The sequence below is a fragment of the Trematomus bernacchii genome, unplaced genomic scaffold (assembly GCF_902827165.1).
Source record: "Trematomus bernacchii unplaced genomic scaffold, fTreBer1.1, whole genome shotgun sequence".
Taxonomy (NCBI): domain Eukaryota; kingdom Metazoa; phylum Chordata; class Actinopteri; order Perciformes; family Nototheniidae; genus Trematomus; species Trematomus bernacchii.
The window spans coordinates 2,632,213-2,649,214 of record NW_022987821.1 but is presented as its reverse complement, the minus strand read 5'-3'; the positions used below and the strand labels follow the sequence as shown (position 1 = coordinate 2,649,214).

Genomic DNA, 17,002 nt, shown 5'->3' with positions numbered 1-17,002 from the left:
GTGTATCAGGGACTTTTGGGGTAAAATAAGTCTCAGTCTAGGCTCTCTATACTAAGCACTGTTCTGTTACAGAAGTTACACATTGAAAAGTAAAATCTGAACGAAGTTGGTAAGTATTGACATGTTAAAGTGTACGATCAAAAAGAAGTTGGTCAGTAAAACCGTGGTGAGTAAGGCTAAGCGCTTCATGCTGGTTTGAGTTGTTTGTTTTCAGCAAGCAAAAGCTGAATAAATGCAAACACTTTCTCAGTTTTATGCATCTAGCTCCTTAATGGAGAATAGATTGGAGCTCGATATGCTTTCCCTTTCAGCTGCAACACAACCACTACAGCTCAATGGAGATAAATGAGTAACTATGTACATAATAATACAGTTAACAGCCCATAGTAATGTTTGTTTTTACAACTTCTTCATGCTGAATTTAAAGCAGTGCATAAGCTCAGCTGTTATTATTCTAAGTCCAGATGTTAACACATGATCTGCAGACAGAGTGTGAGTGTGTGTGTTCACCTGAACGTCCGTAAGTCTCTGTTCCATCACAGGATACTCTGTAACCGCCGTGGATGGGATGGACAGCTTGACCTCGCACTGTTGTAGCCATGCCAACAGTGTGGCTATAGTTTCCTTGTAACGAGCCGGGGGCAAGCTCTCCAAAACTAGAGGCACACAGAGAGATATGTCAGAGAGGCTGTAGGCGTTGTTGGAGCGCTGCAAAAGGCAAAGGCTTAATGTATGACATTTCTTTCTGGTCAACTTTTCTATTCCTTCTTAAAAAGCTTCCATGATTTGATCTCAAATGTGCTGACTTGACTCTATAGGAGAAAGTAGTTTTTGTGGCATTCTTTCAGGTCAATTATTTTCTATTTGCTTCTGAACTGAATTTAAATCTATATCATTCATCTTGCTATATCTATCCATGTGTGAGTAGTTAAATATGTGTATTGGATATGTATAAAAGTGCAGAGTGTGGAAGAAGCTGTCTGACTGAGTAAAAAAGCAGACTGTCAGCATCTTTCTCTATTCTTCCTCCTCCTTCTCTCAGTGACTATACTTTTAGTTTTCTCCTTCTTTTCAATCATTGTACTCCCCATGATTATAAATAGCTGTGCGCTCTTGTTTTGTCTGTCTCATTTGGTTATTCTGTTCCTGATGGGCGATGCTTTCAGCTCATTTTTCTATCTCATTAAGTCTTATTGTCAATGGGGAGCATCTTAACACAGTGAGAGTAGCACTACAAATAGGAATCAATGACTCACCCTCACCCGCTTCTCAGCATGCAGACAGGTGAGAAGGTGTAACCACACTGTTCACACATGAGTCACTCCACTTGTAAATCAGCGTTAAAATTGGCTTTGTGACATTTAATTTAAGCGTGTTTACAGTCAGGATGACAGAAAACTAGAGTGTCTAAGTGACATTTTCCTTGTTTTATTTTACGGGAGAATGTAGATTGCTTTGCTGCATGATCTGGTGGGAGCTGTCAGGGTGTGGAGGTCCTCAGAGGGGGCCTTAGGTAAATTACAATCTAATTGGGGACATTTCTACCATAAAAACGCCATAAAGCAACGTCTGTAAAACCTTACACAGAACACCTCCAACTGCAAACGAGGTCAACTATAACTCATTTTAAACCCATATACGTTTTAACTCTTTCTACAAAGTAAAAAGAAGTGGATGGTGTTAGGACATACATTTTTAAATTGTCTTGTTCTTGATTCCTTTCCTATTATTACTAGAATTGACCAACCTACTCCTCAAATAGAGAGTTCATTATCAGGCAGGGATCACCAGGTGTAGTTACAAAGGTTAACTCTCTTACCCAGCTGCAGCTGTCTCTCTCTGGCCCTCAGGTCATCCAGCACCTGCCAGTAGTGCTCTTTGAAGGCACTGATGTCAGCGTCAAGGAAAGCTGAAGGGTCCTCGTCCCCTTCCTTCTCCTCCTTCAGCTCCTTCAGGTGCTTCTCCAGAAGATCCACCTGAGGCTGCAGCGAGGCCAGGCGAGCCACCTCCTCCTGTCAGGACAGAGGGGGTTGTTACCATGGAGGTTAAGAGAAAAGCTCTATGGTTATTTTCCGTACTACTACAATACAAACTGATCAGCTGTTGATAACATTTATAGAGTGGTGCTATCAGTGAACCTGGCATTAGAAGAGTGAGCGGGTCTGAGTCTTTGTACCAGCTCAGTAAACTACTGATACTACTGAGCCTTTATCAGAGCTTAGCAGGATGTTATTTCAGATCAGGGAAGTTTCTGTTAACCTTTAAGGTCCATCAGCTTCCAGAAGAAACTACTCAAAGTTGCCGGATCAGAGAGCCTATTCTCAAAGAAAACATTGGGTCCAGTACACCCAGTTTGTTTGTTGAACACTGCTCTAAAATCTATTTGCTAAGTAGAACAAAATATTTCCAGCAAGTGAGTAATAAGTCACATTTTGAGGTGCTGGTTGGATGATTTTTTTTAAACTTTGGACAGAGCCAGGTGACCCCCCCTGCTACCAGACTTAAAACAAAAGCATGCTAATATCAGTGCCTCCTCTAACCCTCTGCAATGAGGGGACTGTCTATTGTTCCGATGTTCTGAATTGTCTTGAAACACCAATATTCAGAAGAAAAAACAAATTCATATTTTTAAACGCATGAGAGGAAATGAAAGGGAACTTGGAATTTAAAAGTTCCTAAAAAGACAAACTACTATGTGATTACTCAAACAAGCAGAACAAGTGTATTTGTTGGGGTTTATTTTCAGTAGCACATTAATCAACATTTAGTGTCTTGTTTGGATAACAAAAAGTAAGAAGTATCAGTAGGGATGTAGCCGTTAGGGCAGGTTAATACTCTCTAAACTGAACTGGGTTGGCTTTGAATGCCGCTGAGTAACTTAAACTCCAGCCTAAAGCCACGCTCCACTTCATGAATAATGTGAGGAAACACAAGCATTCATAACCTTAGCAGTCTTTGTTTTCATAAGCTGACAGTTGGCGGCACAGTTTGCCATGGGGAAGGTTGTTTCAGAAGTTTGAATAAATACTTTATGCTGAAGTCTTTCCTGTTTAATACGGAGATATGAACACAGAAAGAATTTATGTGTGAGTGTGTGTTCACCATGTGTGTGTGTGTGAAGTGGAAATGTGTGGGCGCACTTCTGAGGGAAAGCTTGTTTGTGTGAATTGGTCTGACACATCTTCCAAGAAATATCGAACTCCAGCACTCCATGTCTTATTTTCTCCTTGCTTCTCCTGATCATTTCTTCCTTTTAATTCATTCTTAATCAATCTCCATTCTTATTGCTCTCTTATGTCTGTGGTATTTACGCCTCTCTATACCTTCTTTTGTGTCCTCTCGTTCACTTTAATTATGCCTCCCCTCTTCTTATATCTCCAGAACAGCTTGTCACCTCTCTTCTCCTGTTGTTTGGATGTTCTAAATGAACGTGCGTGCGTGTGTGTGTTTGTGTGTTTTCGCCAGTCAATACTCATTCACAAACACATAGGTTAAAAACAGGGCTTTTCAGAGTCTGAACCTCCCGTGAAACTGAAAAAAAGTCCCCATTAAAAGTATAATAAGAGTAGTGGATTTCTGATAACTATCCTTGGATTGCTTTGATTCTGAAGAAAACGTAAAGCCTTGTCATTCCCAGGCAAGTTATTTGCAATCTGCGACATTGGATCATTTCTATATCTTAGTGTAGGTCAAAATGAGTTTAAAAGTATATATGTAATCGATTTTTGACATCGATTATGGTTCATTAATCTATCATTTTTGTTTTGCCAGGTTAGCTTCAGCTAAGTTCTCGTAGTATTCACAGGGATAACATATCAGATGGTTTTCCTCATAATCTTGGAAGAAAGATTCCAACAACTTTGATTTCTGTTTCTTCTTGCACTATTTTCATTGTGTCATTTCTTAGGTATGTTTATGTTGCATTGTTGGAGGATCCTAGGAGCCTGTTGGAGGATTGTCATTGCCAATGTAGACAAACCAACCAAATAAAGATATGGTATGAAGAAAAAATGAAAAAACTAAACAAACAAAAAATGAATTTGTGTGTGATGTTTATCAGTGTTTGCCAATTACAGATTATAGGGGTCATTTTGAAGTCATTTTGGGTTGAGACCACTTTCTTCCACTCACCCTGCACCGGTCCAGCTGTACTTTGAGAGGTTCTGGTTCAGAGGCTGGGGGCGCCTGCACTTTGAGCCAGCTCTCACTGGTGTCCACCGCTTGCTCACACTGCTCGAACAGGCTGTAGAAGGCCAGCACCTGCAGGACACACACACAGCAACATGTCAACTAAAAGAGAAATAAGCCTCGGGTAAACTCCCAAACAACATCTGTTTTGCAGTAGAGCTGCATCATAAGTCAAAGTGACCAAACTCTTTCCGCACCTGCGATAATGTGAGAGTGAGTCACATCGCATTTAAATTCATGCTGTGTAGCCTGCCTGGGTAGCAATTGTGTTGTCTAAATGATATGCATAGTACATCTTTGCTATTCATTGCCTATGGACACCTTCAGAGGAAATACTGTGGGCACCATATGCTTCAAATACAGAAAGAAAAATATGGCTATATAGTTGGTGCATCCTGTCCACAATTCGAGAAAAATTGGACAAATAACTGTTCACAGTATAATTTTGTATTAATTAAAGCAGAAGAAATTAAGAAACCAGTGTTTTGAAGATAATATGAATTGCAAATGGCATTTTAAAACTATTTCTCAACTATTTTTCACATAAATATGAACACATATGATGATGTAAGCGAGATCAAAATAATATAGCTTTAAACAAATCCCTAATTGGATTATCATTGTAATACCTGCATGCTTTAAAGAATTTGAGTGCAGAATCTCCTCACTTTCTGAAGTTGATAAGTGCGTGATGACATATGAGTGGACGTGTGTGTGTGTGTGTGTGTGTGTGTGTGTGTGTGTGTGTGTGTGTGTGTGTGTGTGTGTGTGTGTGTGTGTGTGTGTGTGTGTGTGTTGTGTGTGTGTGTATGTATGTATGTATGTATGTATGTATGTATGTATGTATGTGTGTGTGTGTGTACCTTTGTCTGGTAAGCCAGCCATGCCAGCTTGTCTGCCAACAGGGCACAGAACCCCACCCAGCGCTGGTTCAGCTGCTCCGCTGCCTGGGCAATGTCATCAGCACGCATTCCCTCTGGAGGGGGGGGGGGGGGGGGCGGGGACAAAGAAAAAGGGGGCTTTCACACACACATACTCAGTGATACATGCTTCACAGTTCACATGGTTATGATTGGTGTCTCTGTAGGGGACAGACATGAACACACACTCTCCTGGTGAATGTCATCTGTAGGAGAGGTGAGGCGAACCATCACAAAGTCTGTTTTTATGCCCCCTGAACACCGGGACTCACACTCTCTCATGGTGCATTCACACTCACTGGCAACATTTGTGTGATGTAAATGGCCAATTTAAGTGTAAAAGTCCAATGTCCGGCAAAGTGAAAACCTCCAAGAGGTTGCAGGAGGGGGGAAATCAATGCTAAAGTTGTACAAAGATGGATTCACACTCCGGCCTCTCAAAGGGCAGACTGAGGCCCATCAGCTGGATGATAATTGGACCAAGGCAGCATCCTGGCTCGCAGGTCTCCAGATTGCTCCTTCCAGTAATCCTACCTATATTAGCGCTGCCATTTACATGTACAACGTTTGTGGATGCTGGCCATAGACACAGACACAGACACACACACACGCACACACACACACACACACACACACACACACACACACACACACACACACACACACACACACACACACACACACACACACACACACACACACACACACACACACACACACACACACACACACACACACACACACACACACACACACACACACACACACACACACACCACACACACACACACACACACACACACACACACACACACACACACACACACACACACACACACACACACACACACACACACACACACACACACACACACACACACACACACACACACACACACACACACACACACACACACCAGTAAGTTGAGCGCTGTCCAGTGTTTACAGCAGTGAAAGTGAAAAGTATAAATGGAGTGTTTCTGCTTTCAGAAGCCCCAACAATAACACAAGGACAGAGGAGAGGACACGAGGAGAAGCATCCCTCTCTTTCTGTCTCTTCCTCTCTCTATCAGCGTTTCTATGGAGACAAGGGGAGAGGGTGGGACAGGTGGAGGCGTTGCCATGGGGACAGACAGGGCGTGTGTGTGTGTGTGTGTGTGTGCATGCATGGGAATGAGTGTGTGTGAGTGGGAGAGTTACCCTGCTCGACCAGGGTCTGCGCCGTGCGCGTGGCTTCCTGAAGCTTCCGGAACTTCTCCGGCCGCTCTCGCTCTATCGCCTGTGGCAAAGAGAGATAGGAAGTTAAAGGACAGGAGACAGACACGGAGAGGCAGCGAGAGAAAAAGTACCAGGTACCAGGACAATTATTATTTAATGCACAGAAGAATAAAATCAATGTCCAATTCAACAGGCTATTTCTTCCAAAGAGTGAGAGCTCCTGCAGCATCGACCTCTGACCTCATTCTGCTCTGACATTTAGGACAACCTCAGCATTTCATGGGTCAACAACGGATATGTGTAGGTTTTTGCTGCATTTTAGTGGCAAAATAACAATATTGCAAAAAAAAACTTAAAGGGATAGATAACAAAATGATTTTATGTTGAGATTTAGATGAGAAGAACAATAATACTCTATTGCCTGTGTGCTAAATATGAAGCTAGTGGCGTGTATTCACCAGCACTTTGTCGTACAGCTCCTGGATGCTGCCGTCTTTGCGTGACACGGAGCACTCGGGGCTCTGCAGGATGGCCTCTCCTCGGGTCATGTAGCTGTGCAACTCTGTGAAGTCCACGTCAAACCTGAGGACACATGGACGCATGGACTTGGCATTATTACTTCCAGTGATGTTATTGTTTAGCCCAATATGGTTAAGTCGTTTTTTATCTTGGTCATTTAGTAAATATGTCTTTAACACGTATTTACATCAAGAAGAACAAATATTGAATGAATGAGCAAGTAGTTTTAGTTTGTGCCCTTTACATTCCAAACAAGTTAATGAAACCAACAAAACATAACAAAATTAAATAAAGCCCCAACCATCTACCAGATTAATAGTTGACATAATTTAGAAGTGAAAACTACAAATACAAATAAAAATATATATATATATATACAGGTGCATCTCAATAGATTAGAATATCGTGGAAAAGTGAATTTATTTAATTAATTAAATTAAAAAAGTGAAACTCATATATTATATGGATTCATTACACACAAAGAGAAATATTTCAAGGCTGTATTTGTTTTAATCTTGATGATTACGGCTTACAGCTAATGAAAACCCCAAAATCAGTATCTCAGAAAATTAGAATATTGTGAAAAAGATCAATATTGTAGACTCCCGGTGTCACACTCTTATCGGCTAATGAACTCAAACCACCTGCGAAGGTTTCCTGAGCCTTTAAATGGTCTCTCAGTCTGGTTCAGTAGGCTCCACAATCATGGGGAAGACTGCTGACTTGACAGTTGTCCAGAAGACAGTCATTGACACCCTCCACAAGGAGGGTAAGCCTCAAATGGTCATTGCTACAGAAGCTGGCTGTTCACAGAGTGCTGTATCCAAGCATATTCATAGAAAGTTGAGTGGAAGGAAAAAGTGTGGTAGGAAAAGGTGCACAAGCAACAGGGATAACCGCAGCCTTGAGAGGATTGTCAAGCAAAGGCCATTACAAAATGTGGGGCAGCTTCACAAGGAGTGGACTGAGGCTGGAGTCAGTGCATCAAGAGCCACCGCGCACAGATGTATCCAGGACAGGGGCTACAAACTGAGCCTTCCTCGTGTCAAGCCACTCCTGAACCAGAGACAACGTCAGAAGCGTCTTACCTGGGCTAAGGAGAAAAATACATGGTCTATTGCTCAGTGGTCCAAAGTCCTCTTTTCAGATGAAAGTATATTTTGCATTTCATTTGGAAATCAAGGCCCCAGAGTCTGGAGGAAGAGTGGAGAGGCACACAATCCAAGTTGCTTGAAGTCCAGTGTGAAGTTTCCATAGTCAGTGATGATTTGGGGAGCCATGTCACCTGCTGGTGTTGGTCCACTGTGTTCTCTTAAGTCCAAAGTCAACGCAGCCGTCTACCAGGACATTTTAGAGCACTTCATGCTTCCTTCTTCTGACAAGCTTTATGGAGATGCTGATTTCATTTTCCACCTGCCCACACTGCCAAAAGTACTAAGACCTGGTTTAGTGACCATGGAATTACTGTGCTTGATTGGCCAGCAAACTGGCCTGACCTGAACCCTATAGAGAATCTATGGGGTATTGTCAAGAGGAAGATGAGAGACACGAGACCCAACAATGCAGATGAGCTGAAGGCCGCTATCAAAGCACCCTGGGCTTCCATCACACCTCAGCAGAGCCACAGGCTGATCGCCTCCATGCCACGCCGCATTCATGCAGTCATTCATGCAAAAGGAGGCCCAACCAAGTACTGAATGCATACACATGAACATACTTTTCAGAAGGCCGACATTTCTGTATTAAAAATCCTTTTTTTTTTTTTATTGGTCTTATGTAATATTCTAATTTTCTGAGATACTGATTTTGGGGTTTTCATTAGCTGTAAGCCGTAATCATAAAGATTAAAACAAATAAAGCCTTGAAATATTTCTCTTTGTGTGTAATGAATCCATATAATACATGAGTTTCACTTTTTGAATTGAATTAATGAAATTAATTAACTTTTCCACGATATTCTAATTTATTGAGATGCACCTGTATATGTAATTATACACTCAACACTTTTGGTATAATAATCATAATTATTATATGAACAATATTGAAAACAATAATAGACACATTTAAACAAACATGATACAAACAGAGCAACAGTATGATATTGTTTAATTGAAAAGGGAATTGTATTCTAATGTGGGTACTTGACATTTCCTAGAAAACATCATTTTAAAGTCATCTATGTAATCACTTTAAAATAGCATAACAGCAGTGGTGGAGAAGTATTCACCTCCTTCAATTCAGAGAGTACAGTGGGTACTTAATTGTAACCCTGATGACATCACTATGACATCATCAGGTTTATTAATGTTGTTCAGAAGACGTTGCTGTATTAAAGCACAGTACTTAAGTTAATGTACTCTCCACCACTGCATTCCTCCTCTAAGGTCTCTCTACTGTCTACATGTGGTAAGAGGATTTTCATCTCCTACTTTACTGCTATCAAAGGTTTATTTCAATTGTATCACTATCACATATCATCATTATCAGTTTGTGCAGTATTTCATCACCTACCTGCTGAGATAAGACAGCAGAAAGGGGAGCATGAAACTGAACATTTACCACAAGTTAGGAAAGAAGCTTTATATGGTGTGGTACTGATAATAATAATAATAATTCAAAGATGACCTCCTCACCTTTTCCTAAGTTCAGAATCCACCACAACTTGTCTCTTCTTCTGTGGTGGCGGTGAATCACGGGTCTGGCGCACAGCTGACATCTTCTCCCTTGTTGTCACCTTGGTAACGGTCGTGGCGACAGAGTGGGTCAGCTCCGACTGCTGGACCACGCTGACAACAGTTGACAGCTGCGCACAAAATAATTAAAAAAATAAACTTTTAGACACAGCGACAGGTACAATATCCAGGGTTCATACACTTTTCCACCCATTAGGCGAATTTCACCGAAAGAGATAAAGTATAGTATTACTATTTCGGCGATTAGATAAAATATAAATTATATTTGATGTAACTTTAATTACATTTCCATGACTTTTCCAAAACTTTGGGAAAAATATTGTTTTCCATAACTTTTCCAGGGCCTGGAATTTGCATTTTGAATTTCCATGACTTTTCCAGGTTTTTAATGACCGTACGAACCCTGATTATCAGTTAACAAAGATCTGTCCAAACTAAACACATCCCAAAACCACATTTAACACACACACACACACACACACACACACACACACACACACACACACACACACACACACACACACACACACACACACACACACACACACACACACACACACACACACACACACACCACACACACACACACACACACACACACACACACCACACACACACACACACACACACACACACACACACACACACACACACACACACACACACACACACACACACACACACACAAAAACAGACAGACTAAATCACTACCTTATTTACTCAATCACTTACTCACAATCACACACACACACACACACAAACTCTCTCTAATGCAGTTTTCTTAAGGAGTCAAAGATCAATCAGAAATACATATGACCGTATGTCTGTGGAAACTCAACAGCTACAGTTGTGTGTGTTTGTATGTATGTGTGTGTGAGTGTGTGTATTTAGACAGCTGCAAGAGTGTTAAGTAGCGACTTGGGAGTTGTGTGACAGATTGTAACTGCACAAACAGATGAGAGAGAAATCAGACAAATTGTTTGTGTGTGTGTGTGTGTGTGTGTGTGTGTGTGTGTGTGTGTGTGTGTGTGTGTGTGTGTGTGTGTGTGTGTGTGTGTTGCATGTAAAAAAAAGGTGTGTGCTTGTGCTGATTGTGAGCCTTGTTGGCTGCATTCTTGCGACCAGTTGTGTGTGTGTGTGTGTGTAGGTTTTGTTCAAGCGGGGAAGAGTCTGATGACAGTTAAGCATCGGGTGCAACTCCTAGGATAGCCTTGTCACCATGGAAACGTACATGTGCGCAGCTGAAGTGGTTAGAGACGGCGCGTAGAGGTCAGTCTGCTAATTATCAGACTGATTATAATGGATAAGTAATTGAGAAGGAGACGAAGACGGAATAAAGGGATGGTGTAAGAGCCACTTCAGCACATATCACATGCTATAGGAGTTATCATATTATTCAAGTGTAGGCACTCCAGAGGGCCTTCAGAATAAATGCAGCATCTTTATCAGCAATTCACACACAGAAGCACTTTGTCTTTATCCTATCACTGTCAGGGAGCATGTCAGTTTTAAAGCACGGAGACTGAGAGGAGTGAAGAGTGATTATGAGGGGTGATAATTGTATAGCAGGGCTGTTTGATCCCTCATCCCTGGGTCTGCTCAGGGTAGCGAAGGCAGGTACGAAAATGATTACACACAAGTGTCAGTCCTTATTTGGGCCTACCCTCTGCAGTATGCTCCCCTGGCGTGTAATATAAACCTCTCTAGATGTTCAGTGACCCCTCTCCTCCAGTCCCTTCACTCCTCTCTTTCCCTGAGGCCAAACACCTGCAGCTAGCCGCACTCTGTTCGCTCACAGCAGTGTTTCTTTCTTTCAGCTACGAAGTCATGACATTCAGCTGTATAGGACACGTTTGCAATACTGTAATCCGAATATAAAATCTGCTCTATAGATTTTGTAATGGGAGTGTACCTGGGAGCTGCTCATCTCCAGACTCTGGATCAGGCGGTCCCAGCGCTGGGCGAAGCTGTCCAGTCGGGCCTCCAGTTTGCTGGCCACCTCTTTGTTCTTGACGCTGGACAGCAGATCCTGACTCATGGAGCACAGCTTGTCCATGGTGGGACGCTTCACCTCCAGTTCGGCCTTCACCGTCTGGTGGGACATACACAAACACAGGGTGGGGTTTAAGCTTTCCTGGTGTTTGTACAGCTATGTGAAAGTGTTAGTGGTTTTGTTACAGGGACACTCACAGCGAGGCGGCGGATGCAGGCAGTCATCTCCGCCTGGTCCTTCAGGTTGGTGGTCTTGATAGAGCGAACATGCTCCTCCTTCTGAGTCAGCCAGGAGTCAAACAAAGACTGAGAGGAGAGGAGAGGAAGAAGGAGAGGAGAGGACAAAAGATGAGATCCGTTAAAGTTATATTGATAGAGAAATGTGTATTTGATTCCTGTATAAGTAGCGCTGTTATCAAAGCAGTACATTTAAGCAAAATAAATCCAGCAACCACAAATAATGCCTCTGACCCGACAGGCAGCAAAGCAAATCCAGTTTTGTGTTTAATTAAAACTGATCAGCTAATCTTGTATAATCCAATGTTTTTATTTGAGCTCCCTCCATTATTAATAACAGAATATGAGCAAGTCGGATATCAAGACACTTTCAATTTCCTTCACAACGTATGCTGTGGCTAAAAATATAAAAAGGCAAATAAAGCAAGAGAGAAAATATGATGACGTGAAAGTAATCAAAAACAGCGGCTAATTCATAATTCTTATCAAAGGACAGGATGGAAGTTTTAATTTTGTTCTGACATGCATGTGTAAGGATCTGGATGAGTAAAATACTTGTTATTGCAGTGTGATAGCGATGTAACTGGATCAGCCACACCTCATCTGGCTTGCATTGTGATCACATCAATGATGGTTTAAACGCAATCAATACAGTATAACAACATTCTCCACCAGCAAGTTGCAAGATCAACTCACTGCCCTTTCCTGCAAGCTTAAGCAAGTCAAATAGAAGCAGCAGCAGCTATAATGAATGAAGCCTCCAAGGCCCGATGATTATTTGCATATTTGCATTTGATCACAATTCATGCAGAACTCATATAAAAATAACTGGTATTGATGTCCAATTCAAATGCAAATATGCCAAAGATAACAAATGGCATATCACAAATCCACAGTGGTTTGTCAAATTGTCTTAAAACTAACTTCATCTTCAAAAAGCTTTGTTTTGTGTTTTAATATTGAATCTGAAGTAAATTCCTAAACGTTTTGAGACTGCCAAATATGGAAGTAGACCAATCTGGATGATCTACAGTAACCTCATTATACATGCAGAAAACACTGCTGTGATATTTCCTCACACACACTCATACCTGTTCATTAGTGAAGTGTTGCCATTTCAGTAGAATCTCCTGAAGCAGGATCCAGCGTTCTTCTGTCCATCTGCAAATGGAGGCCCAGCGGTCACCTAGCACCTGCGCACACACACACACACACACACACACACACACACACACACACACACACACACACACACACACACACACACACACACACACACACACACACACACACACACACACACACACACACACACACACACACACACACACACACACACACACACACACACACACACACACCACACACACACACACACACACACACACACACACACACACACACACACACACACACACACACACACACACACACACACACACACACACACACGATCATCAATGGAATGTTACATTAGTACACAAAATCATTTGGAAATATTTCCCTCGAGGGACTGAAACATTCCCATCGTGTTGCCTCGGAGGCTGATGGATCCACATCTTCACTTGCCAGTTCCATTTTTTAAGCTGCCAAACATACAGCTCCATTCTCTTCTCCCTCGCAGCTGATCATGATTGTTGAAGGGCATGAAATACTGACGACGAAGACAAAATATATTTGTTTTCTTATTATATACAAGTGTATGGCGTCCAGTGGCAGAACAAAGAAAGTATTGATGATCTGGAATAGTGCGGCAGGATTTGGATACATAACGATTTGTGATTATTTTTGAGTGATATTGCAATTGCGATATGATTCATGATATTAGAGGGAATTATCATTTTTGAAAACATGATTCACATTAGATCACTTTCATTGTATTTGAACCTGCGCTGCTGCACTAAAATGGAATGGTTTAATCAAACAGGACTGAATATTTAATGCTCTTATTCATCCATTCAAACACACACAGAGCAATGGCTGAGGAGATGCTATGCGAAATGTGAGGATTAGTATCTTGAAAGAGACAGGGATTGAACCCTCCAACCCACTGACACACACACCAACACACACAGAGGCGGTGAGATGTACAACTTTATTTTTCCTGACTCCATTGTATCAGCATATTGGCAGCTGGCTGTTAGCTGAGTAAAATGGGAGAGACACTCTTCCGTTCCATTTAACTCACAGACGAAAGCCACAGTGTGACCACTGAACAGAGTCATCAGAGTGACAGAGAGGAGGCGAGGCGGAGAGAGAGGGGAGGAAATAAAAAGACAATGAGATGCAGAAAAGTGTAAGACAAGCGCGGGGTGCAGACAGAGAGAGGCTCAGCAGGTTAATCTTAAGATGAATGGCCTGTAATTAATCAAGTGACAGTTCAACAGCGGGGAGAAAGCAGGGAAGGCACCTTCCATTTGCATTTTTACATTCCGACACACGCCGTTCCCCCTCAGCTATTTCAAGCTCTTATCTTGTGCTTAGGAATAAAACGCACTGCAGGAAACAGACACTTTAGAAAGTCCAACAGAGTTGCATTAGGTTTCTCATAAAAATAATGTTAAGTTTGATTATACTTTGCAAACAGCACAACTAGCAAACTGTGTGCTGCATTATGATACTTTTGGGGATTTGTTGCTCGACTAGTGACTTCTTTCTCTAACCACCTTCCTCAAAGATAACACATTGAACTTCCCAAAATTAACCCACCATGACGTCTCCTTTTTCTCCCTGCATTCACTTCCTATTTTCCAGTGTTGCAGCCCTACATCACAGTTCAAAACGTCCTTTATTTGTTATACAGGATGCCATTTGACATCGCTGTCAAAGAGCCCTAAGACAAAGGAGGCTAATGACTCTCCATCCATCTGTGCTTACGTAACGTCCCATAACTACATTATTAAAAAGCACCCGAGCCTCATTTCTTAAAAATAACTACATGTAAACCATCAGGCCTTAAAGCAGCTTACACAACCAGCTCTACTTCAAACTTACAAAACTAAGCCAAGAGCATAAAGGACCTTTTCTGTCACACACAAGGTCAGAGGTCGCAGCACTGCAGCATTTCATGAAGAGCTTCAGATGTTGCTCTACTGCCAATCAGCACCTACATCCTTTGGCCTAGACAGTAACAATGTCAGGGTGCTTCATCGCAAAGTGCTTAGAAAGCAGTGGAAATCAGCGGCTGCAGTTTTAATAGATGTTAAGCTTTATTTTTGCAGGGAACAGGAGTTAACGAGGGGAACGAAGGCCCATGCATCAGGCGCTAAGAGAAATTAGCCACACAAACAGGCAGCAGAGTCTGGCTCCTGGCTGGAGTCTGACTGATGATAACTTATGGAGTAAACAAAATCAGCAGAAAGCTGCAACGCGCTCACATAAAGCACATCTCGCCGGCAAGGTCTAATTACTGCGCTACAGCAAAGACAAAACTATCTCCTGTTCAATCTATTTCCCCCCAGAAACAACAACCGGCAAGTGCTGAGCCTGCTTCAATCCGGAGAGAGAAATATAAGGTATTTGTTTTACCACAAAGTTTCCTCTACGCTGTGTGTGATCAGCAAAGTGTGTGCGATGTGAACACAGATGTTACTGTAGGAGACAATGTGAGTGTGTGTGTGTGTGTGGTTACCTGGAGTTTGCTCTCCAAAGCCGCCGTGGCGCTGTCTCCGCTGGTCTCGTCCACCACCACCACCATGTGGGTCAGAGAGTTCACCCTCACCTGCTCCAGCTCCAGGTCCTCCTGCAGCAGCTGCAACAGGAACACACACCATGTGAAAGAGGGTTAATGGCAGGAGATCTAAACAATTTGGATTTCCTGTAAGATCAAGGGAGCAAGGATTCAATTGGATTACCCGAACACAGTCACAGAACAGTTGTAGTTCACTTTGGATATAAGGTTCTCTTTTTGGGGCAGATTTTTAAACTGCTATTTGTTATAATTTTAAAATTTTCTGTTCATTTGGGACATCTGAGAGGTTGAAGTCAAACTTTAAAGTTTTATATTGTTGTCTAGTGCACAGAATGTTACAATCTACACCTTAACTTCAGCCTTTTAAAATACGTTCACATTAACTGCATTCTAACTCCTTTCACTAATTTAAATTAGATGTTCAACTGAGCCCTCAAGACAAATGTCAATGCTTCAACCTAACCTATAATTTCTTCTCTCTGCACTTATTTAAATTGATGGTTTTACTTCCCAAAAGTTCACAATTAAATCGACACTTCCATCAAATCCAAAAAAAACTTTAACTGCCAATTTAATTTATTTCAAATGAAATTGCCACTTTAACGTCTTTACATATTCTAATTGCATTTTCAGCATCACACACACAACATTTCTTTATAAAAGTATTATTTGTTGTGTTTTTTATTCAAAAAGTAGATTTCTTATTATAATTGATTGATTGTTTAGTCAGGAACACTTCTGAAACTGTTGTGTTGTGTTCAGGAAGCTTCACATACTGTAAACATTCAAGGCTTTCAGTGAGATTCACATTTCTATATTTTCCATTATTCAATCTGTACACATATTGATACCAAAACCTTGCAACAAAATAGAGCAAATCCCAACAACAAATATTAAAGTTGCATTTTTCATATTGTGTAAAGCCTCCACTGCTGGTAACAGGATTCAATTTCCAAATCTTCTCTGAGAGCTCCCATTTTCTCCAGATGATTCTGCACTCCCAGTCGGAATGAGATTCCAGTGTGCAGCAGGGGAATTGGTTACGAAAACAACATAAAAGAAGTAGGACAACACACACACACACAAAATAAACAAAACCAGGGTCTGCTGATTTTAGTTTCTGTTGCAGACCTATGATTTCTAAGTGGATGTCGGGATGTCTGGTGTCAGTCCTCACTCTTGGGGTAAAGTTGTACAGCAGTTTTGTCTCAGAGCCCACTACCCCTATGTTTAAAAGTGGCAGAAAACAAAAGCATAACCTGAAATGCAGTCATGGCTAGTTGTTGGAGATCTTTACAACTTCAAAAGCCACTTACTATTAACTGCAATCAATGATTGTCATGGTTGATCTTGGAAATAGCGGTCGGCAGAACAACAAAAGCTCCATTTAGTAACTTTCAGTCTCAGTCGTCACGGAAACAAAGATGCTTTAGAAAGGATAAGAACTGGCTCTCTTCTTAAACATAAAACAAATCTGAAGTACGTGTGAATTCATTTCTACCAGCAGCAGTAAGATTTATTTTACATTTTGCATAATATGAGTA

General features: G+C 41.5%; 1 protein-coding gene across 1 annotated transcript in view; it reads right to left on the bottom strand.

Moving 5' to 3' along the window:
• LOC117498917 (dystrophin-like) overlaps positions 1-17,002 on the bottom strand; it is a 161,473-nt gene that overhangs the window by 64,766 nt on the left and 79,705 nt on the right. Inside the window, 11 exon segments of the mRNA XM_034151091.1 lie at positions 511-656; positions 1,820-2,012; positions 4,132-4,260; positions 5,052-5,164; positions 6,309-6,387; positions 6,785-6,908; positions 9,479-9,648; positions 11,451-11,630; positions 11,729-11,836; positions 12,859-12,960; positions 15,399-15,518. Of these exon segments, the coding sequence (XP_034006982.1) occupies positions 511-656; positions 1,820-2,012; positions 4,132-4,260; positions 5,052-5,164; positions 6,309-6,387; positions 6,785-6,908; positions 9,479-9,648; positions 11,451-11,630; positions 11,729-11,836; positions 12,859-12,960; positions 15,399-15,518 (1,464 nt within the window).